The sequence below is a fragment of the Ovis aries genome, chromosome 5, assembly GCF_016772045.2.
Source record: "Ovis aries strain OAR_USU_Benz2616 breed Rambouillet chromosome 5, ARS-UI_Ramb_v3.0, whole genome shotgun sequence".
NCBI lineage: Eukaryota > Metazoa > Chordata > Mammalia > Artiodactyla > Bovidae > Ovis > Ovis aries.
In genome coordinates this window covers 38,294,298-38,320,783 of record NC_056058.1, presented here as the reverse complement: position 1 = coordinate 38,320,783, position 26,486 = coordinate 38,294,298, and the positions used below count along the sequence as shown (strand labels likewise).

The following is a 26,486-nucleotide window of genomic DNA, read 5'->3' as shown; positions in this document are numbered from 1 at the left end:
CAGGTGGACGCGCTGACGGGTCACCGGTGTGGGTCATTGGGAGACATCCCCAACCCCCTCGGAGGGGACGGAGTGGAGTGCCCCTGTTCTCTGTAGATGATAGCGGGTCGCTCCCGCTGAACGGCTGGAGGCCGTCATCTTACTTTCAGTTTTGCCTCCGGACTCCCGGAGGTCTATTTCTCCTGTCTGTGTGGCTGTCCGTATTGTCGTATTGTCTGTGTTAATTTACCAACATCTGACTAATCCAGGAACGATGGGGCAACGTCAGTCTAGCCTTACTCCTCTATCTCTGATCACTGACCATTTTAAGAAGGTCAAGATGTGCGCTCATGACCTCAGTGTAGAAATTAAAAGGAATAAATTAATCACTTTTTGCAGCACAGAATGGCCGACCTTCCATGTAGGCTGGCCCTCAGAAGGCACCTTTGACTTGGGAACTGTACACCGAGTCTGGGATATCATCTTCCGACCGTGGATCGGACACCCTGACCAAGTTCCCTATATCATAGTATGGGAAAATATCATATTGTGCCCCCCTCCTTGGGTAAAACCTTTTTTGCCTCAACAGGGATTTTCTACCGCTCAGGTGTTGGTGACACGTGTAGGAAAGAACCTGAAGAATCCCCAGGAGCCTGAACCAATGGCGCCACTATACCCCATCTTGCAGGGGGGAACAGAAGAAGAACTTCTCTTTCCTCCCCCTTACCAACCCCCCAAACCACCACCGGCCCCCGTCATCCCTTCACCCAAGGACGAAACACAGGGTGGGGGACCTGCACAAAATACTCACCACCGGCGAGCCATGCCCCAGGAGGGGCCGGCAGACTCAACGGTTGCCCTCCACTTACAAGTGGCCGGTCCCCTGATGAGGAAGGAAACCAACCTCTTTAATACTGGCCCTTTTCTACTAGTGACCTATGTAACTGGAGATCCCAAAATGCTAAGTTCTCAGACAACCCTAGAGATCTAACTAACCTTCTGGAGACTGGGCTTTTTACTCATCAGCCCACCTGGGACGACTGCCAACAGCTGCTCCAGATTCTCTTCACCACAGAAGAGAGAGAGAGAGAGAATACAGAATGAGGCCCGTAGAAGGGTCCCAGGGGCAAATGGAGAACCCACCACTAATATAGATGGAATTAACACCTCTTTTCCTCTATCGCGACCTGACTGGGATTACAATATGGCACAAGGTAAAGAGAGGCTCCAGGTCTACCACCAGACTCTTTTGGGGGCGCTTAAGGCAGCTGCACAGAAACCTACTAACCTAGCTAGAGTGGGAGATGTTCAGCAGGGCCCCACTGAGAGTCCAGCAGCCTTCCTGGAAAGGCTGATGGAGGCCTTTAGACAATACACCCCATGGATCCAGAAGCAGGAGGTACTCAGGCTGCTTTGATAACGCATTTTGTCAACCAGGCGGCCCTTGACATTAGGAAGAAGTTACAAAAACTAGAACGCCTGGGTGAAAAGAGTATCCAGGATTTAATAACAGTAGCAGAAAGAGTCTACAACACCCGAGAAACCCCCAAGGAAAAACAAGCCAAAGCAGCAGATCGCCAAACCCGTAACATGGCAGGCATCCTGCTGGCTGCAACAGTTCCTGACTTGGGAGAGAGGGGGCGCCAGTAGTGCCGCCTGGCTGCTGAAGGTAAGAGCCGTCCCCATAACATGGCACGCATCCTGCTGGCCGCTACAGTTCCTGACTTGGGAGAGAGGGAGCGCCAGTAGTGCCGCCTGGCTGCTGAAGGTAAGAGCCGTCCCCGTATGCGACCAGCATTAGTAAAGAACCAATGTGCCTATTGTAAAGAGGAAGGACATTGGGCCAAGGAATGCCCTAAGAAAAAGAGGGAACCACGAAAGACCCCCATCCTGGCTGTCGAAGAACTGAGCGATTAGGGAGGACGGGGTTCAGTGCCACTCCCCGAACCCAGGGTAACCCTAAGAGTGGAGGGAACCCCAATTGACTTCCTTGTCGATACAGGGGCTCAATATTCGGTTTTGCTAGAGCCCCAGGGAAAACTGGCCGGAAAGACCTCTTGGGTGCAGGGGGCTACTGGAATGAAACAACAGCAATGGACTACCCGAAGATCAGTGGGCTTGGGTGCGGGCCGGGCATCCCACTCTTTCATGGTCATTCCGGAATGCCCCTTCCCGCTGTTGGGAAGAGACCTGTTGACCAAAACAGGGGCCCAGATTCACTTCCTCCTGGGGGAAACTAAAATACTTGACCAGCTGGGCAGACTGATTCAAGTACTGACCATTCAATTAGAAGATGAATATCGGTTGCACCAAAAACCGACGCTCCCCCAAGCAGACATTCAAAAATGGCTAGACGAATTCCCTGATGCATGGGCCAAGACAGGGGGAACCGGTTTGGCTGGACACCGCCATCCTATATATATAGATCTCAAGCCAGAGGCCGACCCTGTCTGGGTCCGACAATACCCCATGACCCTGGAGGCCCGACAGGGGATCCCCTCCATATCCGCAGGCTCCTAGCCCAGAAAATCTTGAGACCCTGCCAGTCGGCCTGGAACACCCCCTACTCCCTGTCAAAAAACCAAATTCTCATGACTGTCGGCCAGTACAGGATTTATGAGAAGTCAACCGCCAAGTTTTAGATATTCATCCTACTGTGCCAAACCCATACAACCTCCTGAGCTCACTCCCACCAGACCATCACTGGTATACGGTCTTAGATTTAAAGGACGACTTTCTTCAGCCTCCCCTTGGCGTCCAAGAGCCAGGACGTTTTTGCTCTTGAATGGTCTGACCCGGAAGAAGGAATCAATGGTCAGCTGACCTGGAACTCGCTGCCACAGGGATTTAAGAATTCTCCCACCATCTTCGATGAGGCCCTCCATGAGGACCTGGGTGAGTTCAGACAACAACACCCCCAACTAACCTTGTTACAACATGCAGATGACCTCTTAATTGCAGCAAAGGACCAACAGACTTGCCTTATGGGCACCCGAGAACTATTGCGGACCCTTGGAAAATTAGGGTACCGAGGCTCAGCCAAAAAGGCTCAGATATGCCAACCAGAGGTCACCTACTTAGGGTATGTATTAAAGGAAGGACAGAGATGGCTGTCAGAGGCACGAAAGGAGACGGCACTCAAAATTCCTACCCCAGATTCATCTTGAAGGGTGAGAGAATTTTGGGGGTCTGCTGGGTTCTGCCATCTTTGGATCCCAAATTATGCGGAACTGGCTAAACCCTTATACGAAGCCACAAAAAGTACCACCCCTTTCAGTTGGACGGAGCAGATGGAGACCGCTTTCAAGACTATTAAAACACCCCTGCTGTCGGCCCCCGCCCTAGGGTTGCCTGACGTTACAAAACCCTTTTTCCTGTATGTAGATGAAAAACAAGGAGTGGCGAAAGGGGTACTGATGCAGCCTCTGGGACCTTGGAAGTGGCTGGTGGCTTACTTGTCTAAACGCCTAGACCCCGTGGCATCAGGCTGGCCCCCATGCCTCCGCATGATTGCAGCAGCGGCCCTAATGGTCAAGGATGCGGATAAACTGACACTGGGGCAAGAGTGGCATATCACCGCCCCCCATGCCATTGAAGGCATCCTAAAACAACCCCCAGATAGGTGGATCAGCAACACTCGGCTGACCCACTACCAGGGATTACTGCTAAACCCCTCCAGAATCATCTTTCTGCAGCCTACTGCTCTCAATCCGGCTACACTGCTTCCTAACCCGGATTTGGAAGACCCAATCCACGACTGCAGCAACATACTAGCCCAGGTACATGGGACGCGAGAGGACTTGCAAGATCGCCCTCTAGAGGATACTGAAGTTACCTGGTATACGGATGGAAGCAGTTTTGTCCCAGATGGGCTCAGGTATGCAGGGGCAGCCGTAACCACGGAAACCCAAATCGTGTGGGAGGAAGCACTACCTCCAGGTACCTCGGCTCAAAGGGCTGAACTAATCGCCCTAACAAAAGCACGCCACTTGGGGAAGGACAAAAAACTTTACATCATTGCCGATAAGCCTTTGCTACTGCCCATATACACGGAGCCATCTACACAGAGAGAGGACTCCTCATGGTCGAGGGTAAAATGATCAAAAATAAAGAAGAAATAAAAGCCCTCCTCTCAGCATTGTGGCTTCCTAAGAAACTAGCCATAATACACTGCCCGGGACACCAAAAGTCAGACACCCTGACCTCAAGGGGAAACAATTTGGCAGACAGAGCAGCCCGAGATGCAGCCCAGAGCACCGTGATAGAAGCCGCCCTTCAATTGCCTGACCCCGGGAGCCCTGTTCTGTCAGCTTTACCCAACTACTCACCAAGAGACAGACTGGATAAAAAGTTTGCCTATGACCCAACAACTGGCCGGGTGGTGGAAGGCAGCGGACAGCTCCCTGATCCTCCCGGAGGAACTAGGAAAGCAGGTGTTACTGGGGATGCATCACGCCACTCCCCTGGGAACCCGCAAGATGCAGGACCTGATTAGACATGCCAAGATTACCATGAGAGACGTCAGATCGACGATAGAAAATATTGTATCAACCTGCAAGGCCTGCCAGCTCACCAACGCTGCCCGTCACCCAGCCAACCACAGGTCTAGAGAACACGGGAGTCGGCCAGGAGCATACTGGGAGGTGGACTTCACTGAGGTAAAACCGGGTAAATATGGATACAAATATCTACTGGTATTCATAGATACCTTCTCACGGTGGGTAGAAGCTTTCCCCACTGAGAGAGAAACAGCACAGGTGGTGCCAAAAAGCTGACTGAAGACATCTTGCCGTGGTTCCAGTTTCCTGCACAGGTGGGGTCGGACAATGGGCCAGCCTTCGTATCTCAGGTAAGCCGGGGGTAGCCCGGGCTTTGGGGGCTAGGTGGAAGTTGCATTGCGTTTATAGGCCCCAGAGCTCAGGACAAGTAGAGAGGATGAATAGGACACTCAAAGAAACATTAACAAAACTAGTTGCTGAGACTGGCGGGGACTGGGTGGCTCTCCTCCCCTTTGCCCTATACTGGGTGCGAAACTCCCCCTACCAACTGAGACTTACCCCCTTTGAAATTATGTATGGGATACCTCCCCCAATAATTCCTAACCTAAAAATAGAGGTACTAAAAGAAATAGATGATCAAAGATTACTCTTTTGTCTCCTGTCCTTACAATACTCCCACAGGGACACGTGGAAGAGGCTCAAGGCATTATATGAATCAGGCCCACCACCTGAACCCCACCGCTACCAGCCAGGAGACTGGGTGTACGTGCGCTGCCATCATCAAGAGACCCTAGAGCCCAGGTGGAAAGGGCCCTTCCTAGTTGTCTTGACGACACCCACTGCTCTCAAAGTTAACGGCATATCCACTTGGGTTCACTACACCCATGTACGGCCTGTGGACCTGTTCGCCCTAAGGGAAGAATTCCTTCCCCAATGGAAGACCAAGCTGGAAAAAACAAATACACTCAAACTCAAGCTACAAAGGCGATAAAAGTACTGTTTATGCTGTTGTCCCTACGGCTTAGTGCTGCCTCTAATTCTCATCCACCGATGAACCTGACTTGGATGGTTCTAAACGCAACTATGGGAAAAGTAATTAACTCCACCTCCGCCATTCATCCCCAAAACACCTGGTGGCTGGACTTGGAATTCAACCTCCGTCTTCTGGCCATGGGATCTTGGGACATTGGCGAATGGGAGATAAAGAAGCCCAGCAAGCCTGAATGTGGGGCTGGCACTAATAGGTGCAATACTCGGCCCTCCACTAACTCAGGACCTGGATGCAGCCACTACATTCAATGGGCAAGCTTACGGGAAACACCCTTCTATGTGTGCCCCAGAGGGAGACAGAACCAGGCGACTATCAATAACTGTGGGGAGGGGGTGGGGGGCTGACAAGTTTTACTGCACCACTTGGGGATGGGAGTCAATGGGGACAGTTGATTGGGAGCCCCCTATTCGTGGTGACTTGATTACCTTGGGTCACGTTCCAGGGCGCACAGGGTCAACTAGGGGACATGGAAGGGAGTCCCTCATAACTGGGCCTTGTATGAACTTTCTTTGCAATCCGGTGAGGCTCAAATTCTCAACGGAAGGAAAAATGTTCCCTGGTTAGGAAGCCGGACAATCCTGGGGCCTCCTGCTATATCAGTCAGGATATGATAATGGGTTGCTGCTTATGTCAGGTTGAAAGTAGGACCCACACAGATCGGCCCAAATCAGGGCATAGGGCCCAATTCAGTCTTAGTGCCACTAGAGCCTACCCACACCCCATTCGGCCTGCCCACACCCCCGCTCAAGAGCTTACCCAAATGCCTCCTGGGCCCTACATCACTAATGCAGACAACTCCCCTCAAGTTAGCCTTATGGGACCTAACATTAAAGACGATCAGGACCCATTATTTAATATGATAATCAACACCTATAGGGTCCTAAATTCCACTCGCCTGGACCTGACTAGCTGTTGCTGGTTATGTTATGACATCAAACCCCCCTATTATGAAGGTATAGCTGTCCCAGGAATTTACATTCAAACCAGAGACCACAGAGCTTGTCGATGGCAGCAAAAAGGAGATGCCAGATTAACCCTCCAATGAGTAACCAGGCAGGGCCTTTGCTTAGGGAATGTCCCCCAAACCTACCAACACCTCTGCAATTCTACAGATTCTATAAAGACAACCGGGTACCTGGTGCCTCCCCAAGAAAATTGGTGGGCCTGCTCCACAGGCTTAGCCCCTTGTATTCACGGCAGATGCTAAATGACTCCAAAGATTTCTGCGTGTTGGTACTATTAGTCCCCCGACTGTCCTATCACTCCAACGATGAAATCCTCCTGAAACTAGAAGCTTTACACCGGTCCAAGAGAGAGCCAGTCTCAGCCTTAACCCTCACAGTCCTACTGGGGTTAGGGGTAGCCAGGGAAGGAACTGGGATATCCTCTTTAATATTGCAGAATCAACACTATTCTAGCCTAAGAGCAGCCATTGATCTTGATATTGAAAGACTAGAAAGCTCAATCAGCCACCTCCAAGAGTCACTGAGTTCTCTGGCAGAAGTGGTACTGCAGAATAAAAAGGGATTGGATTTGGTTTTTCTCCAACAGTTGGGGCTATGTGCTGCGTTAGGGGAAGAATATTGTTTTTATGTGGATCACTCAGGGGTAGTCAGGGAGTCCCTGGCCAAGATAAGAGAAAGGCTGAGTCAGAGAAAAAGAGAAAGAGAAATGTCTCAAAATTGGTTTGAATCCTGGTTCAACTCATCCTCCTGGTTTGCAACTCCCATATTTTCCTTGGTGGGGCCCCTGATTATCTTGTTACTGCTACTCACCTTCGGGCCATGCTTACTAAACAAATTGGTGGCCTTCATTAAAAGCCGCATCAACACTGTGCAGCTCATGGTACTCAGATCGCAATATACGGCCCTGCCAACAGTCCCCTTAGCGGGAGACAATATAGAGCTGACCCCAGACCCATGATTTTGTCTGTCCTGGATCCTAGAGAAGGGGGGAATGAAGGACCTAAGCTACTCCATTTTGTTAACAGAAAAACTCCATTTTGCAAGGTTCCGGGGAAAGAGCCTTTGGAAATCCTCTGACCTCAACCTACCACCCACGAGCCAGTCAGACTCCAGACCAGAATCTCCTGACTTAACGTTCAGGAACTTGTGGTCTACCTAGGTAATAGGGACCAATCAGAAACCAACTCACAATCCTTTGAAAGAAAGTGACCAATCAGACGTCCCCCTACCTAGAAATTCTTTTTTTTCAGGAACACTCCCTATATAAGCAATGTAATCCAAAACCCGGGGCTCCTCCCCATAGCCGCTGCATCAGTAACGGTGGGAGCCCCAGCTCAAGCTTAGTAATAAAGATTCTTGCTTTTGCATCGGATATCGGCTCCCTGGTGGTCATTGGGAGATTTCACGACTTGGGCATAACACCATCACTCGCTAAAAAAAGCAAACAAAAATTTTGATACAGTTGTGTCTATACTAGCCTATTATATACAGGTCATGCTACATCTCGTCAAAATATAAAGGGGCCAGGATACCTGCCCTGAAAATGTTGCAGGTCAGAAAAAGTGCAGATTTAATAGCTGGGTTAAATTGATCCTATCCAAATCAAGCTGCATCCCCTTTGAAGGTGTCTGTGTGCTCAGAAGAGATGGGAGCCTGCTTCTAGTCCATCGAAGGTAAATTCAAAACGAGATTTCTACATATTTTTAAGTGTTTTCCCTGAGTATTTTTGAGGAAGAAAATCTGGGTGGAAAAATATGTAAACTCATATGGGAATCACACCAACAGTTTTCATCTTCAGCAAACTTTAAGCTGTCAAGTTGCAGAGAGGGGGAGTGGGATGTGGGGCTGCTGAGTGGCTGGACCAAATTTATCTTGGACTCACTTTTTTGCCACTCATGTTCTTCTAGAATGGCTTGCCTAATCTCAAGATGATATTCTGGAGTCATGATCTGAAAACTTGACTAGCAACTTCCTGCTTGAGAAGCCAAAAGTCTAACCAGATGTGCACTCACCAAATTTATAGATGCAGAACCAGGTGTTCCAGCAAAGATGGCTACTGAAACAAGAGAGCCAGGGGCCCCAGCATCCTTAAAGGTTTCTCTCATGCCTTTGGAGAGTTTCACGTAGTTACCTTTGGTGACAACACATAACTTTGGCTTGGGCACACTCTCCTTTGAGAAAGTGCTAGGCAGGTAGGCAGTATTGGAGTTCAGAGAGGGTGGCATAGATCCACACTGTAGTTGAGAAGGAGATTGCTCAATGTTTTCTCCACTGCTAATCACCAAGAGCAGATATCTCATTGAGTTTATCTGTCCTCATTGTCAGCTCAGTATCTGGTACAGAGTGGGATATCGATAATGAGCAATGTGCACCTTGTCACTTTTACCCTCCTAAGAGAGAATGGACGCCAGTTGGACTCCTGAAAACCAGCTTGGGTCCAGATGCTGAGAAGAGCCTGCGGCTATCCTGACACCACTGCTCTGACACCAACAGGGTGGGTGTCCACTGTGGATAGGGAATATTGCCTATCATTCCATAAACAAGGATCAAGCCATCAGCCACTGTAGCCCTACCACCCCCTACTCTCCTGACTGTGTGTCCTGAGGGGAATTCATGAAAGAGAAAACCAGGAAGCATAGTGTGCTTTGCATACTGGCCCTATATAATCAAGATGCATATCTAAGGAATAATTTCTTCTTCTTTTCTTACAGAAAAGCACTAAAATCATTAACTTGAGATGTCATTTTGTGATTAGCAGTAATAATGCATTTACCCTCCCACTAGGATGGACAATCTGAGAACATGGAACACAAGATTTTTGTTTTACTCACTTTTTTGGGTGGAGTTGAGGGTTTGTTTTTTTTTTAATTGGATTTTAAAAGGCAGGGGGAAGCAAATTACCGTTTTGCAACTTTTCATGGTTACTTGGAAAGAAAGGTCTAAGACTGAGGCTTCTAGGAAGCCAGACAGCTGCCTCCTCCCGGTTCAGATCTCCTTCAGCTTTGCCTTCAGGGAAGGGCCCTCCAGGGGATATCAGTGCTGGGATATCAGCCCAAGTGCTGCTCCCTCCCCACCTCCTCCTCTGTGTTTGGATCACCGGATATGGCTGAGGAAGCCAGAACCACAACCCTGGCTGAGTCTCAGGCTATAGATACCAAGGGTGTACTTGAAACCAAGCAGGACTCTGTGAGGCGCTCCTGGGCACAAAAGCCTTTCCATGTCTCTGATTTCTGTTTCGTAGGAAATAGGCTTCATTCATCCTGGAATGTGAAGTCTAGTGGGCCTAAGGAAGCATCACTATGAACAAAGCTAGTGGAGGTGACAGAATTCCAGTTGAGCTATTTCAAATCAAAAGATGATGCTGTGAAAGTGCTTCCCTTAATATGCTAGCAAATTTGGAAAACTCTGCAGTAGCCACAGGACAGGGAAAGGTCAGTTTTCATTCCAGTCTCTAAGAAACACAGTGCCAAAGAATGCTCAAGCTACTGCACAATTGCACTCATCTCACACACTAGTAAAGTGATGTTCCAAATTCTCCAAGCCAGGCTTCAACAGTATGTGAACTGTGAACTTCCAGATGTTCAAGCTGAATTTAGAAAAGGCAGAGGAACCAGAGATCAAATTGCCAGTATCTGCTGGATCATCGAAAAAGCAAGAGAGTTCCAGGAAAACATTTACTTCTGTGTTATCGACTATGCCAAAGCCTTTGACTGTGTGGATCACAATTAGCTGTGGAAAATTCTGAAAGAGATGGGAATACTTGACCACCTGACCTGTCTCCTGAGAAATCTGTATGCAGGTCAGGAAGCAACAGTTAGAACTGGACATGAAACAACACACTGGTTCCAAATCAGGAAAGGAGTACATCAAGACTGCATATTGTCACCCTGCTTATTTAACTTATATGCAGAGTACATCATGAGAAACGCTGGGCTGGATGAAGCACAAGCTGGAATCCAGATTGCCGGGAGAAATATCAATAACCTCAGATATGCAGATGACACCACCCTTATGGCAGAAAGTGAAGAAGAACTAAATAGCCTCTTGATGAAAGTGAAGGAGGAGAGTGAAAAAGCTGGCTTAAAACTCAACATTTAGAAAACAAAGATCATGGCATCTAGTCCCATCACTTCATGGCAAATAGATGGAGAAACAGTGGAAACAGTAACAGATTTTATTTTGGGGGGCTCCAAGATGGTGACTGTATTCATGAAATAAAAAGACGCTTACTCCTTGGAAGAAAAGTTATGAGCAACCTAGACATCAGATTAAAAAGCAAAGACATTACTTTGCCAACAAATGTCCATCTAGTCAAGGTTATGGTTTTTCCAGTAGTCATGTATGGATGTGAGAGTTGGACTATAAAGAAAGCTGACCACCGAAGAACTGATGCTTTTGAACTATGGTGTTGGAGAAGACTCTTAAGAGTCCTTTGTACTGCAAGGAGGTCCAACTAGTCCATCCTAAAGAAGATCAGACCCAAATATTCATTGGAAAGAGTGATGTTGAAGCTGACACTCCAATGGTTTGGCCACCTGATGCAAAGAACTGACTCATTTGAAAAGACCCTGATGCTGGGAAAGATTGAAGGCCAGAGGACAAGGCCACAACAGAGGGTGAGATGGTTGGATGGCATCACTGCCTCAATGGACATGAGTCTGAGTAAACTCCGGTGATGTACAGGGAGGCCTGGTGTGCTGCAGTCCATGGGGTCACAAAGAGTCAGACACGACTGAGCGACTGGACTGAACTGAACTGAACTGAACTGAGACTTCATTCAGCCTCCTTACTTTCCCTGAGTTCAAAAAGGCAGATCCAAGCATTTGCTAATCTGGAAAAGGAGGGAATGCAAAAACAAGGGAGGAGTAGTCAAGAAACAATGGTGCAGCCTTGGGACATTGTCTTGGTTCCTCCTCAAGAAATATAGCAACAGTTTCTTTAAGTTCTGCTGGAACCAAAGCCCTACCCTATTGGAGAATGGTAACTTCCTTCTGAGTAAAAGATCTCTGGAGCACTGCCCTGTTATCTCACTATCAACCGATCAGAAGAAAGTCACACATCATCTCACATTGTGCCTATAAAAATTTTCCCTCCTAAACCATAGGGGAATTCAAAGTTTTTAAGCCTGGGCCACCTATTCTCTTTGCCTAGCCCTTTAGTATATCTTTCTTTGCTCCAAACTTTGATGTTTATTTTTATTTGGCCTCAATGTGTATCAAGCACATGAACTTTCAGTTCAGTTCAGTCACTCAGTCATGTCCAATTCTTTGTGACCCCATGGACTGCAGTCAGGCTTCCCTATCACCAACTGGTGGAGCTTGCTCAAACTCATGTCCACCGAGTTGGTGATGCCATCCAACCATCTCATCCTCTGTCATCCCATTCTCCCCTTGCCTTCAGTCTTTCCCAGCATTAGGATCTTTTCCAATGAGTCAATTCTTCCCATCAGGTGGTCAAAGTATTGGAGCATCAGGTTCAGCATCAATCCTTCCAATGAATACTAAGGACTGGTTTCCTTTAGAATTCACTGGTTGGATCTCCTTGCAGTTCAAAGGACTCTCAAAAATATTCTCCAACACCACAGTTCAAAAGCATCAATTCTTTGAGTACTCAGCCTTTTTTTTTTTTCTTTTGCTCAGACTTTTTTATGGTCCAACTATCACATCCATACATGACTACTGGAAAAACCATAGCTTTGACTAGATGGATCTTTGTCAGCAAAGTAATGTCTCTGCTTTTTAATATGCTGTCTAAGTTGGTCATGGCTTTTCTTCCAAGGAGCAAGCATCTTTTAATTTCATGGCTACAGCCACCATCTGCAGTGATTTTGGAGTCCAAAAAAATGAAGTCTATCACTGTTTCCATTGTTTCCCCATCTATTTGCCATGAAGTGATGGGACTAGATGCCATGATCTTTGTTTTCTGAATGTTGAGTTTTAAGCCAGCTTTTTCACTCTCCTCCTTCACTTTCATCAAGAAGTTTTTTAGTTCTTCTTCACTTTTTGCTATTAGAGTGGTGTCATCTGCATAACTGAGGTTATTGATGTTTCTCCCAGCAATCTTGATTCCAGCTTGTGCTTCATCCAGCCCAGCGTTTCTCATGATGTACTCTGCATATAAGTTAAATAAGCAGGGTGACAATATACAATCTTGATGTACTCCTTTCCTGATTTGGAACCAGTGTGTTGTTCCATGTCCAGTTCTAACTGTTGCTTCCTGACCTGCATACAGATTTCTCAGGAGACAGGTCAGGTGGTCAAGTATTCCCATCTCTTTCAGAATTTTCCACAGCTAATTGTGATCCACACAGTCAAAGGCTTTGGCATAGTCAATAACACAGAAGTAAATGTTTTTCTGGAACTCTCTTGCTTTTTCTATGATCCAGCAGATACTGGCAATTTGATCTCTGGTTCCTCTGCCTTTTCTAAATCCAGCTTGAAAATCTGGAAGTTCACAGTTCACATACTATTGAAGCCTGGCTTGGAGAATTTGGAGCATCACTTTACTAGTGTGTGAGATGAGTGCAATTGTGCAGTAGCTTGAGCATTCTTTGGCACTGTGTTTCTTAGAGACTGGAATGAAAACTGACCTTTCCCTGTCCTGTGGCTACTGCAGAGTTTTCCAAATTTGCTAGCATATTAAGTGAAGCACTTTCGCAGCATCATCTTTTAGGATTTGAAATAGCTCAACTGGTCATTATTAGAGAAATGCAAATCAAAACAACAATCAGATATCATCTCACACCAGTCAGAATGGCCATAACCAAAAAAAAAAAAAATCTGCAAACAATAAATGCCAGATAGAAAGTGGAGGAAAAGGAACCCTCGCACTATTGGTGGGAATATAAACTGATACAGCCACTATGGAGAACAGTATGGAGATTCCTCAGAAAGCTAGGACTAAAACTACCATATGCTAAATGTCTTTAGTCATGTTTGATGCTTTGTGACCCTATGGACTATAGCCTGCCAAACTTCTCTCTCCATGGGATTCTCTAGGCAAGAATACTGGAGCAGGTTACCATGTCCTCCTCCAGGGGATCTTCCCAGCCCAGGGATCAAAGTCACATGTCTTACATCTCCTGCATTGGCAGGAGTTTTCTTTGCCACTAGTGCCACCTGGGAAGCTATACCTTGAGAAAGTCACAATTTTAAAAGACAGGTGCACGTGTGTTCATTGTAGCACTATTTACAATAGCCAGACCATGGAAGCAACCTAGATATCCATTGACAGATGAATGGATAAAGAAGTTGTGGTACATAAACACAATGGAATATTACTCAGCCATAAAAAGGAACAAATCTGAGTCCATTGTAGAGAGCTGGATGAGCCTAGAGCCTGTTATACAGAGTGAAGCAAGTCAGAAAGAGAAAAATAACTGCAGTATCTTAAAGCATATATATAGACTCTAGAAAAATGGTACTGATAAACCTATTTGCAAGGAAAGAATGAAGACACAAAGATAGAGAATGGATCTGTGGACACAGAGAGGGAAGGAGAGCATGGGATGAATTGAGAAAGTATCATTGACATACATGGACTACTAAGTGTAAAATACATAGCTATTGGGAAGCTGCTGTATAACATAGGGAGTCCATCCTGGCACTCTGTGGTGACCTAGAGGCAGAATGGGTGTGCGTATGTGTGTGTGTGTGTGTGTGTGTGTGTATGTGTGTGTGTGGCTTCCATGGTATACATAGTTATGACTGATTTGTGATGTTGTATGGGAGAAACCAGAACAACATTGTAAAGCAATTATCCTCCAATTAAAAAAAGAGAAAAGAATAAATTTTAGTCAGTTGAACTAAGATGAATGATACTAGAGCCCTAGTTCACTGGAGTGAACTAAGTCAGAAAAAGAAAAATATCATATATTAACACATATATATGGAATTTAGGAAAATGGAATGATGAACTTATTTGAAGGGCAGGAATAGAGACACAGACATAGAAAACAGACTTGTGGACACAGTGGGGAAGGAGAAGACAGGACAAATTGAGAGAGTAGCGTTGAAACATATACATTACCATGTGTAAAACAGCTAGTAGGAGGTTGCTGGGTAACACAGGGAGCTCAACCTGATGCTCTGTGACAGACTGAGGGGTGGAATGGGGTGGGGTGGGAGGGAGAGTCAAAAGGGAGGGGAGATTTGTATACTTATAGCTGATTCATATCATTGTATGGCAGAAAACAACACAACATTGTAAAGCAATTATCCTCTGAAATATATCAAAAAAAAAACCTGTCCATACCACCAACAAGAAAAATGCAGAAGGCTGATAATTAGAAAAGAGTATATTTGGGATTTTAGAAATTGCAGTTCAGAAGACAGATTTGGGTAAAACCCAAAAGTGTTCTGGAAAACAGGCAAAAGCGACAAGGAAAGCTGTCTGGCAAGAATTATGACAAACTCTGAAACAAAAAAGAAATTATTTGTCTTTCGGGGACAAGGTGCCATAAGTTATTCTAGGTAAGCATCCAATAAGTCTTTTGAATTTCTGGCAGATGTTCTGGATGCCTACATTAAGACAATAAGTGGACCAGATGTGGGCTTTAGGCAACCACAGGTGGAGTCAGGACCATTGGTTCCCCCGTCATTTACAGGGGGCAGAATCAAAGTGGAGAACTGGAAGGATGTGGAGTTCACATATTCTCATAAGTACAACAAGAAAGTATTGGAGCAATTCTCCCAGAGCACCTGCTGAGCACCTGAGGGAGACCTCAGATACTGGAGGAGACAGGAGGAGTACTTGTGAAATCAGGCCAGGGGTTGAGTCTGAGCCCCTGGTTGATAGCACTGAGTGCAAGCTGCTGGCCTACCAGGGAAGTTCAGGTCCCAGGGAATATTAATGGTTGTGAGCTCTTCTGGAAATTCTCATCTTGGCACCAAGATCTGACTCTGCCCAACTGCCTGTACACTCCAGTGCTAGACACTTCAGGTCAAACAGCTAGCAAGAGAGGAACACAGCCCCACCCATCAACAAAAATGAGATGATATATGAATGTGTTATTTAGGAAAGAGAAAAGTAAAAACCTACAAAACCAAATAAATGAAGAAGAAATAGATGACCAACCTGAAAAAGAAATCAGAGTAATGATAATAAAGATCCAGTATGTACCTGATGGTCCAGTGTTTAAAAGTCCACTTGCCAATGCATGGGACCCAGATTCAAACCCTGCTCCAGGAAGACTGCACATGCCTCAGTGCCACAGTTACTGAGCCAGTGCTTTAGAGCCCAAGAGCTGTAACTTTTTGAAGTCCACACATCCTAGAGTCTGTGCTCCACAACAAGAGAAGCCACCACAATGAGAAGCCTGCAAACCGCAACTAGAGAGTAGCCCCTGCTTGCCGCAACTAGAGAAAGACTGCTCACAGCAATGAAGACCCAGTGCAGGCAAAAATAAATTAACAAACACATAAATAAAATACTAAAAAAAAGAAAAACAATCCAAAGTCTTAGAAATAACATGGAGGCACAGATCAAGAAAATTTGTCTTCATTCTTTCCTTGCAAATAGGTTTATCAATACCATTTTTCTAGATTCCATATATATGCTTTAAGATACTGTTTAACAAGGACCTGGAAGAGCTAAACAAAAAATAATGATGAAAAACACAATCACTGAAATGAAAATACACTGCAAGGAATTAATAGCAGAATAACTAAGACAGAAGGATGAAAAAATGAAGTGGAAAATAGAATAATGAAAATAACTGTCATGGAACAGAATAAAGAAAAAAGAATGAAAAGAAATGAGGACAATCTCAGAGACTTCTGGGACAACATAAAACACAACAAGATTCTGATTATAGGGAACCCAGAAATAGAAGAAAAACAGAACGGATATGCAAAAAATGTTTGAAGATATTTTAATCAAAAACATCCTTAATATGGGAAAGGAAATAGCCACACAAGTCCAGGAAGCACATAGAGCCCCTTACAAGAAAAACCTAAGGAAAAACATACCAAGACGCATGCTAATCAAATTAATAAAAAAATAAGTTGAAACAATCAATGAAAAGGGGTGGTGGAGGATGAGGGCAGCAATAGCAACAACAAAAAAACAAACCTGGAAGACGGAGAGAAATAATACAAATCAGAGCAGAAATAAATGACACAGAAACAAAGAAACTCATAGCAAAAATTAATAAAGCTAAAAGCTAGTTCTTTGAGAAGATAAACAAAATTGATAACTTTTAGCCAGGCCTATCAAAAAAAAAAAAAAAGAGAGAGAGAGAGACAGAGAGAGGACTCAAATCAGTAAAATTAGAGATGAGAAAGGAGAAATTACAACTAACACCACAGAAAGACAAAGGATTGTAAGAGACTATTACAAGCAACTATATGCCAACAAAATGGACAAGCTGGAAGAAATGGGCAAATCTTTAGAAAGGTAGAATCTTCTAAGACTGAACCAGGAACAAATAGAAAACATGAACAGATCCATCACAAGTAAAGCAACTGATAAGAAGGGACTACTTTCCAAAATATACAAACAGCTCATGCAGCTCAACATAAAAAACAAATAAGAACCCACTCAAAAGATGGGCAGATTTAAATAGCCATTTCTCCAATATGCACATGAAAAGATGCTCAACATCACTAACTATTAGAAAAATGCCAATCAAAACAACAATAAGGAGTCACCTTATGCTGGTTAGAATGGCTATTGTCAAAAGATGTACAAACAGTAAATGCTGGAGAGAGTGTGAAGAAAAGGGGATCCTCCTGCACTGTTGATGGGAATGTAGATTTTACAGCCACTATGGAGAATGAGATGGAGTTTTCTAAGAAGTAAGTCTCGGGTGGTGTTCAAAATCGGAGGAGTTAATGAATCCTTATAAAGAGAAATCTTTTAGGAATGGTCAATCATCTCCGGCTATCCAGCTATCATTATCGCTATGGAGGGTGTCATAGTGTAGCAGTGAAGCATACAAACCACGAACAGTTTGAAAGAGGCCAATAGAGAACAAATTAAAATAGCCAGTATAACTAGGTGCAATCCAGATCACAATAAGGCATCAAGACAAGAAGGGTGCCAACTGAAGAAGATGTTATGAGTCGAAGCTTTTTTTTTTTTTTGCAATTTGAAATGTCTCTGATTATTTCATTGGATGTTCAGGTAAATTTTCTGAGTAACTCATACAGCATTAGGCATGAAGACTGCATATAAGCTGTTATGGTGATTTCTCTGAGGTTTATGTCATGTTATCCAATGTTAGCTTGAGTGTCTTCAGAAAAGGGGCAGTTTCGGTTCTTAACGATTCCAAGTCAAGAGAATGGGAGAAAAATGGAAACATTTGTTTGAATAGTCGATAGTGAGAAAACTAGAATAATTCAGGACATTTTCCAGTTTACAAGTATCATGACAAATCGTGGGAAATTCTTAAAGAGATGGGAATACTAAACCACCTTACCTGTATACAGGACAAGAAGCAAAAATTAGAACCGGACATGGGATTACTGATTCAAAATTGGGAAAGGAATAAGTCAAGGCTGTATATTGTCACCTGCTTATTTAACTTATATGCAGAGAACATCATGAGAAATGCCAGGCTGGATGAAGCACAAGCTGGAATCAAGATTGCCGGGATAAATATCAACAACCTCAGGTATGCAGATGATACCACCCTAATGGAAGAAAGTAAAGAGGAATTAAAAAGCCAATTGATGAAGGTGAAAGAGGAGAGTGAAAAAGCTGGCTTAAAGTTCAACATTCAAAAAACGAAGATCATGGCATCTTGTCCCATTACTTCATGGCAAATAGATGCAGAAACAATGGAAACAGTGACGGTCTTTATTTTACTGGGCTCCAAAATCACTGGTGACTGCAGCCATGAAATTAAACGATGCTTGCTCCTTGGGAAAAAAAGCTATGATCAAGCATATTAAAAAGCAGAGACATTACTTTGCTGGCCAAAGTCTGTGTAATCAATGCTATGATTTTTTCCACTAGTCATGTATGGATGTGGGAGTTGGACCATAAAGAAGGCTGAGCACTGAAGAATTGATGCTTTTGAACTGTGGTGTTGGAGAATACTCTTGAGAGTCTCTTGGACTGCAAGATCAAACCAGTCAATTCTAAAGGAAATCAATTCTGAATATTCATGGGAGGGACTGATGCTGAAGCTGAAGTGTCAATACTTTGGTCACCTGAAGTGAAGATCTGACTCATTGGAAAAGACCCTGATGCTGGGAAGGATTGAAGGCAGGAGGAGAAGGGAACAACAGAAGATGAAATGATTGGATGGCATCACCGATTCAATGGATATAAGTTTAAGCAAGCTCCAGGAGTTGATGGACAGGGAAGCCTGCTGCAGTCCATGGGACTGCAGAGTTGGACATGACTGAGTGACTGAACTACTTGACTATAGTCTGACCTGTGGCATCCCAACTTGTAATCCATTTACAAAAAGTTTTGAGGATCTTACCTGGACTTATGAAATTCTTTTTTATTTTTTGAACATTTGCCCCATAGACTTCATCTTTTTTTTTTTTTTTTGCTTCACTGGGTTTTTGTTGCTGCGCACAAGCTTTCTCTAATTGTGGAGTGTGAGATATGCTCTCTAGCTGTGGTGCATGGGCATCTCTTTCTGTGACTTCTCTTGTTGCAGAACACAGGATCTAGGGCATGCATGCTTTAGTAGTTGTGGCACGTACGGTCAGTTGCCACGAGGCATGTGGGATGTTAGTTCTGAGGCACAGATGGAATCTGTGCCATCTGCATTGGCAGGTGGATTCATTTTTTTCTTTACTTTTTATTTAATTGAAGGATAATTCCTTTACAGAATTTTGTTGTTTTCTATCAAACCTCAACATGAGTTAGCCATAGGTATACATATGACCCCTTCCTCTGGAACCTCCCTCCCATCTCCCTCCCCATCCCACCCCTCTAGGTTGATACAGAGCCCCTGTTTGCCCTGAGCCATATAACAAATTCCTGTTGGCTATCTGTTTTACATATGGTAATGTCAGTTCCCATGTTACTCTCTCTGTACATCTCCTCCCTTCTTCCAAGTCCATAAGTTTGGTCTCTATATGTTTCTCCATCGCTGCCCTGCAAATAAATTCTTCAGTACCATACCATCTTTCTAAACTGTGTATATATGTGTTATTATAAGATACTTATCTTTCTCTTTCTGACTCACTTCACTCTGTATAATAGGCTCTAGATTCATCCACCTCATTAGAACTGACTCACCTGTGTCCCTTTTTATGACTAATATTACATTGTATTATGCATTACAACTTCTGTATCCATTCATCTGTCGATGGACATCTAGGTTGCTTCCATGTTCTAGCTATTGTAAATAGTGCTGCAGTGAGCACTGAGTGCATGTGTCTTTTCCAGTTTTGGTTTCCTCAGGGTATAGGGATGGAATCTGCATACCATCTTCTATAGTGGTTGGATCAATTTACAGTCCCATCAACAGCACAAGAAGGTTTCCTTTTCTCCACACCCTCTCCAGCATTTATTGTTTGTAGACTTTTTGATGATGGCCATTATGACCAGTGTGAGGTGATATCTCATTGTAGTTTTGATTTGCATTTCTCTAATGAACAACATTATCTTTTCTTGTGTTTGTTAGCCATCTGTATGTCTTCTTTGGAGAAATGTGTTTCAGTCTTTTTCCCACTTTTTGATTGGGTTGTTTGTTTTTCTGGTATTGAGTTGTATGAGCTGATTGTATATTTTGGAAATTAATCCTTTGTCAGTTGTTTCATTTGCTATTATTTTCTCCCATTCTGAGGGTTGTCTTTTCACCTAGCTTATAGTTTCATTTGCTGTGCAAAAGCTTTTAAGTTTAATCAGGTCCCACTTGTTTACTTTTTTTAAAAAATTTCCAGTAGTCTAGGAAGTGGGTCATAGAGGATCTTGCTTTGATATATGTCATCAAATGTTCTGGCAGGTAGATTCTTAACCACTGGACTACCAGGGAAGTAGTTTGTTAGTATGCCCTTCAGTTTGGCCTTGTCCTGAATAGGATCACCTACAGCCTCATGTAGTCCCATTTCTAAATGCAACATTTTAAAAGTCTTTTCACAGTGGAAAGGCAATTCAAATTGAGGATTGCTAGAGTGAGTACTCAAATGAAGGAGGATGGGGGGAGCAGCAGTTACGTAGGCCTTACAAATTTTTGTTTTAAATACGTTTTCTATCATTAGTCTTTGATTAGCCTTCTATAGCAAATCCTTCAATGAGATTATTTTGATGTTTTGGAGCCTTTTTGGGGCTTCTGCATACAAATTAAAATTCATACAATAGTTTAAGATGAGAGAATTCTAAAATTTTACCAATTGTCTTTCCAGTTCCAAGGGTCTAAGGAGTTAGTCCTGCAAATATTTTCTCCTGATAATGTAATTTTAGAAAAGATAAAAGCTCTTACCACTCTTGCTTCCAATAGACCCTGCAGGCCAGGATCAAGGAGACTGACTGACCTAATGAGAGGTCTTTCCTTCCATAGGGTTTCTCTAACTGTACACACAAAAATCAGTTTTGGAATCAGGTCAGGATTTACTTTAATTCCCAATAGTTCTTGCAAGTATCAGTTTTGTGTTATACATAAACCCAGTTGGTATACACATAGGTGGTTGTTCTATCCGGGAGCTATTTGGCCTTTGAGACACCATTTCCCAGTACTATTATGTAGTCTAATTCAGATATGAGATATGATCTGAACAAGTTTCTGAAAACAGTGTAGTGGATTGGACCTGTGTTGCTTCTGCATCTAGCTCCCCAAAGAGTCACTCTTGGTCCACTGGACTCTTTCATATGTCTCAGCTTCTCCCTCTGACAGTCTAAAACCACTGTGAATGCTCGGACCACTAGGTGATCAGTCTCTATTACGCATCCCTGAAAGAGGAGAATTTACTTAACTGTTGTAGTGGTATATACCCTGTGAGACAGCTCCTTGTCCAAAGGATTGATCCTCAAACAATTTCACCAGGTTCTCAGTCACCTGAGGACACCTTGTGGCTAGAAGGAGCAAATGTCTCTCATTCTTTGGAGCTAAATAATAATAATAATCTCTCATTTCACTAGTGAACAATTTGTTCAGACCATAATTCAACTTTTTTCCCCCAATTTAAACCAAATTTAACAAAAACCCATCCACCTCCGTTTCCCTGGACCTCCTACCCAGAACCTCCTAGGCTCATGCCTAGAATATGCATCAGTCTTGTCTTAAGCAAAAACAGCTCAAATAAAAATGTTTTTAGATCACCATTTAAAAAAAGATGAAACCCAGATCAGGGGAACTCATCAGAACACTAAGGAGTACCAAGAAGTTGGTGGAGCTGAAAGTGCCAATTTTATTAAAAAGCAGAGACATTACTTTGCCAACAAAGGTCCATCTAGTCAGGGCTATGGTTTTTCCAATAGTCGTGTATGGATGTGAGAGTTCGACTATAAAGAAAGCTGAGTGCCGAAGAATTGATGCTTTTGAACTGTGGTGTTGGAGATGACTCTTAAGAGTCCCTTAGACTGCAAGGAGATACAACCAGTCTATCCTAAAGGAGATCAGTCCTGGGTGTTCATTGGAAGGACTGATGCTGAGGCTGAAACTCCAATACTTTGGGCACCTGATGCAGAGAGCTAACTCATTTGAAAAGACCCTGATGCTGGGAAAGATTGAAGGTGAGAGGACAAGGCCACGACAGAGGATGAGATGGTAGGATGGCATCACCGACACAATGGACATGGGTTTGGGTGGACTCTGGGAGTTGGTGATGGACAGGGAGGCCTGGCGTGCTGCAATTCATGGGGCTGCAAAGAGTCGGACACGACTGAGCAACTGACCTGAACTGAAATGAAAGTGCCAATACTGGTACTGAGCACCAGTTCAGGGTAGACTATATGTTCACTGTTGGGTACCTTTCCCCCTCCTCCCCCCAATTTTTTAAAATTTATTTTTAATTGGTAGATGATTGCTCTACAATGTTGTATTGGTTTCTGCCATATAAAATGTGAATCAGTCATAAGTATACATATAAGTTGTAAGTATACTGATAGCTCAGTTGGTAAAGACTTTGCCTGCAATGCAGGAGACCCTGGTTTGATTCCTGGGTGGGGAAGATCCGCTGGAGAAAGGATAGGCTACCAACTCCAGTATTCTAGGGCTTCCCTTGTGACTCAGCGGGTTAAGAATCTGCCCACAATGCGGGAGACTTGGGTTCAATCCCTGGGTTGGGAAAATCCCCAGGAGAAGGGAAAGGCTACCCACTCCAGTATTCTGGCCCTATATAGTCCATGGGGTTGCAAAGAGTCGGATGCAACTGAACAACTCTTACTTTCATTTTCTTTTTTTCAAGTATACATATCCCCTCCTTCTTGAATCTCCCTCTCATCCACCACCTCCTCCCCACGGCCCCTGCCAATCCCACCCCTCTAGTTTTCACAGAGCACCAGGTTGAACTCCCTGAGTCATACAGCAACTTCCCACTAGCTATCTAGTTTACATATGGTAATATATGTACTTCAATGCTACTCTCTCAATTTGTCCCACTCTCTCCTTTCCCTATTGTGTCCACAAGTACTGTTCTCTATGTCTGTGTCTCTGTTCCTGCCCTGCAAATATGTTCATCAGTACCATTTTTCTAGGTTCCATATATGTGCATTAATTTACAATATTTGTTTTTCTCTTTCCTGGGTATCTAACCCTAACCCGTCTGAGCGATACTTGGATTGCGTTTAATCTATAGATTGCTTTGGGCCATATAGTCTTTTTTAAAATATTAATTCTTCCAATCCAAGAACATGGAATATCTCTGCATCTGTTTGCATCATCCTTGATTTCTTTCATCAATGTCTTATAATTTCCTGCAGGTAGGTTTCTTCCTAGATATTTTATTCTTTTACTTGCAGTGGTGAATGGGAGTGTTTCCTTAACTTCACTTTCTGATTTTTCATTGTTAGCATACAGGAATGTAAGGCATTTCGGTTTATTAATTTTATATCTTGCAACTTTACAATATTCATTGGTTAGCTTTAGTAATTTTCTGGTGGCATCTTTAGGGTCTTCTATATATAGTATCATGTCATCTGCAACCTGTGAGAGTTTTATTTCTTTTCTGATCTGGATTATTTTTCTTCTCTGATTGCCATGGCTAGGACTTCCAAAACTATGTTAAATAATAGTGGCAAGAGTGGGCACCCTCATCTTGTTCATGATCTTAGAGGAACTGCTTTCAGTTTTTTCAGCACTGAGAATAATGTTTGCTGTGGGTTTGTTGTATATAGCATCTATTATGTTGAGGTATATTCCTTCTATGCCTACTTTCTGGAGAGTTTTTATCATAAATGAGTGCTGTGGGTTTGTTGTATATAGCATCTATTATGTTGAGGTATGTTCCTTCTATGCCTACGTTCTGGAGAGTTTTTATCATAAATGAGTGTTGAACTTTGTCAAAAGGTTTTTCTGCATCTATTGAGATGGTCATATGGTTTCTATTTTTCAGTCTGTTGACATGCTGTCTCACATTGAATGATTTGTATATGTTGAAGAATCCTGGCATCCCTGGGATAAACTACTTAATCACAGTGTATGATCATTTTAATATGTTGTTGGATTCTCTTTGCTAGAATTTTGTTGAGAATATTTGCATCTACATTCATCAGTGATATTGGCCTCTAATTTTCTTTTTTGTTGTTATCTTTGTCTTGTTTTGGTATCAAAGTGATGGAGGCCTCGTAGAAGGAATTTGGGAGATTTCCTTCCTCTGCAATTTTCTGGAAGAGTTTGAGCAGGATGGGTGTTCGCTATTCTCTAAACTTTGGTAGATTTCACCTGGGAAGCCATCTTGCCCTGGACTTTTGTTTGTTGAAAGATTTTTGATTGCAGTTTTGATTTTGGTGTTTATGAATGGTCTGATCACTTCTATTGCTTCCTGGTTCAGCATTATGAGATTGTACTAAGAACTTATCCAAGATTTTTGATTGCAGCTTTGATTTTGGTATTTATGAATGGTCTGATCACTTCTGTTCCTTCCTAGTTCAGTATTATGAGATTGTACTAAGAACTTATCCATTTCTTCCAGTTTGTCCATTTTATTGGTATATAGTTGCTCATAGTAGTCTCTTATGAGCCTTTGTATTTCTGAGTTGTCTGTTGTAACTTCTCCTTTTTTGTTTCTAGTTTTATTGATTTGAGTTTTTATTTTTCTTAACAAGTCTGTCTAGTGGTCTGTCAATTTTATCTTGTCAAAGAGCCAGTTTTTAGTTTTACTGATCTTTGCTATTGTTTCCTTCATTTCTTTTTCATTTATTTCTGTTCTAATCTTTATGATTTCTTTTCTTCTGCTACCTGTGGCTTTTTTTGTTGTTCTTCTTCTTTTTCTAGTTGGTTTAGGTGTAGTCAAGTTGTTTATTTGATGGTTTTTTCATTTCTTGAGGTAGGCTTGTATTGCTATAAACCTTTCTTAGAATTGCTTTTGCTGAATCCCATAGGATTTGGTTGCAAGGAGATCCAATCTGTCCATTCTAAAGGAGATTAGTCCTGGGTGTTCATTGGAAGGACTGATGCTGAAGCTAAAACTCCAATACTTTGGCCACCTCATGTGAAGAGTTGACTCATTGGAAAAGACCCTGATGCTGGGAGGGATTGGGGGCAGAAGGAGAAGGGGACGACAGAGGATGTGATGGCTGGATGGCATCACTGACTCAATGGACATGAGTTTGAGTAAACTCCAGGAGTTGGTGATGGACAGGAAGGCCTGGCGTGCTGCATTTCATGGGGTCTCAAAGAGTCGGACATGACTGAGTGACTGAACTGAACTGAATAGAATTTGGGTCATTGTGTTTTCATTGTCATTTGTTTCTAGGCATTTTTTATTTCCTTTTTGAAGTCTTCAGTGACCTTTTGGTTATTTAGAAGCATATTATTTAGCCTCCGTGTGCTTGTGTTTTTTTTATATTTTTTCCCCTGTAATTGATATCTAGTCTCATATTGTTATGGTTGGAAAAGATGCCTGATACAATTTCTATTTTCTTAAACGTACCAAGGCTTGATTTGTGACCCAAGATGTGACCTCTCCTGCAAAATGTTCCATGTGCACTTGAGAAAACAGTGTATTCTGCTGTTCTGAAATGAAATGTCCTGAAGATATCAATTAGGTCCATCTGGTCTAATGTGTGATTTAAGGGTTATATTTATAATTGTTAAATCTTCTTGGATGATTGAGCCCTTGATCATTATGTAGTGTTCATTATTACCTCTTGTAGCAGTTTTTATTTTAAAGTTTATTTTGTCTGACATGAGTATTGCTACTCCCACTTTCTTTTGATTCCCATTTGCACGAAATATCTTTTGCCATCCCATGACTTTCAGTCTGTATGTTTTCTTAGGTCTGAAGTGGATCTCTTGCAGGTAGCATATACACAGGTCTTGCTTCTGTATCTGTTCAGCCTATCTGTGTCTTTTGGTTTGGGCATTTAAACTATTTACATTTAAGGTAGTTTTCTATTTATATGCCCTTATTGCTATTTTCTTAGTTGTGTAGGGTTTGTTTTTGTTGGACTTTTTTTTCTCTTATGTTTCCTGCTAGAAAAGTTCCTTTAGTATTTGTTGTAAAGCTCATTTGGTGGAGCTGAATTCTCTTAGCTTTTATTTGTCTATAAAGCTTTTGATTTCACCATCAAATCTTAATGAGATCCTTACTGGATAGAGTAATCTCACTGTTCAGTCACCAAGTTCACAATCAACTCCCTGAAATCCCATGGACTGCAGCATACCAGGCTTCCCTGTCCTTCACTGTCTCCTGGAGTTATTCAAACTCATGCTTATTGAGTTGGTGATGCTATCCAACCATCTTTTCCTCTGTCACCTCCTTTTCCTCCTGCCCTCTATCTTTCCCAGCATTAGAGGTTTTTTTGCCATGAGTCCATTTGCCATGAATCTATAGGACTGAATGCCATGATCTTAGTTTTTTGAAGGTTGAGTTTTAAGCCAGCTCTTTCACTCTCTTCTTTCACCCTCATCAAGAGGGTCTTTAC

The 26,486-nt window shown here is 43.2% G+C and overlaps 1 protein-coding gene across 1 annotated transcript; it reads left to right on the top strand.

Annotated features, from left to right (window-relative positions):
* Window positions 1–253: 253 nt before the first annotated feature.
* LOC121819695 (uncharacterized) lies at window positions 254–5,970 on the top strand. Its single transcript, XM_042250814.2, is given in 13 exon segments — window positions 254–400; window positions 569–816; window positions 912–1,059; window positions 1,061–1,358; window positions 1,361–1,564; window positions 1,649–2,476; window positions 2,479–2,541; window positions 2,544–2,710; window positions 2,712–4,002; window positions 4,005–4,279; window positions 4,314–4,740; window positions 4,743–4,832; window positions 4,835–5,970. Coding segments are annotated over 13 exon segments (4,821 nt in total). The 3' UTR covers window positions 5,470–5,970.
* Window positions 5,971–26,486: the final 20,516 nt, after the last annotated feature.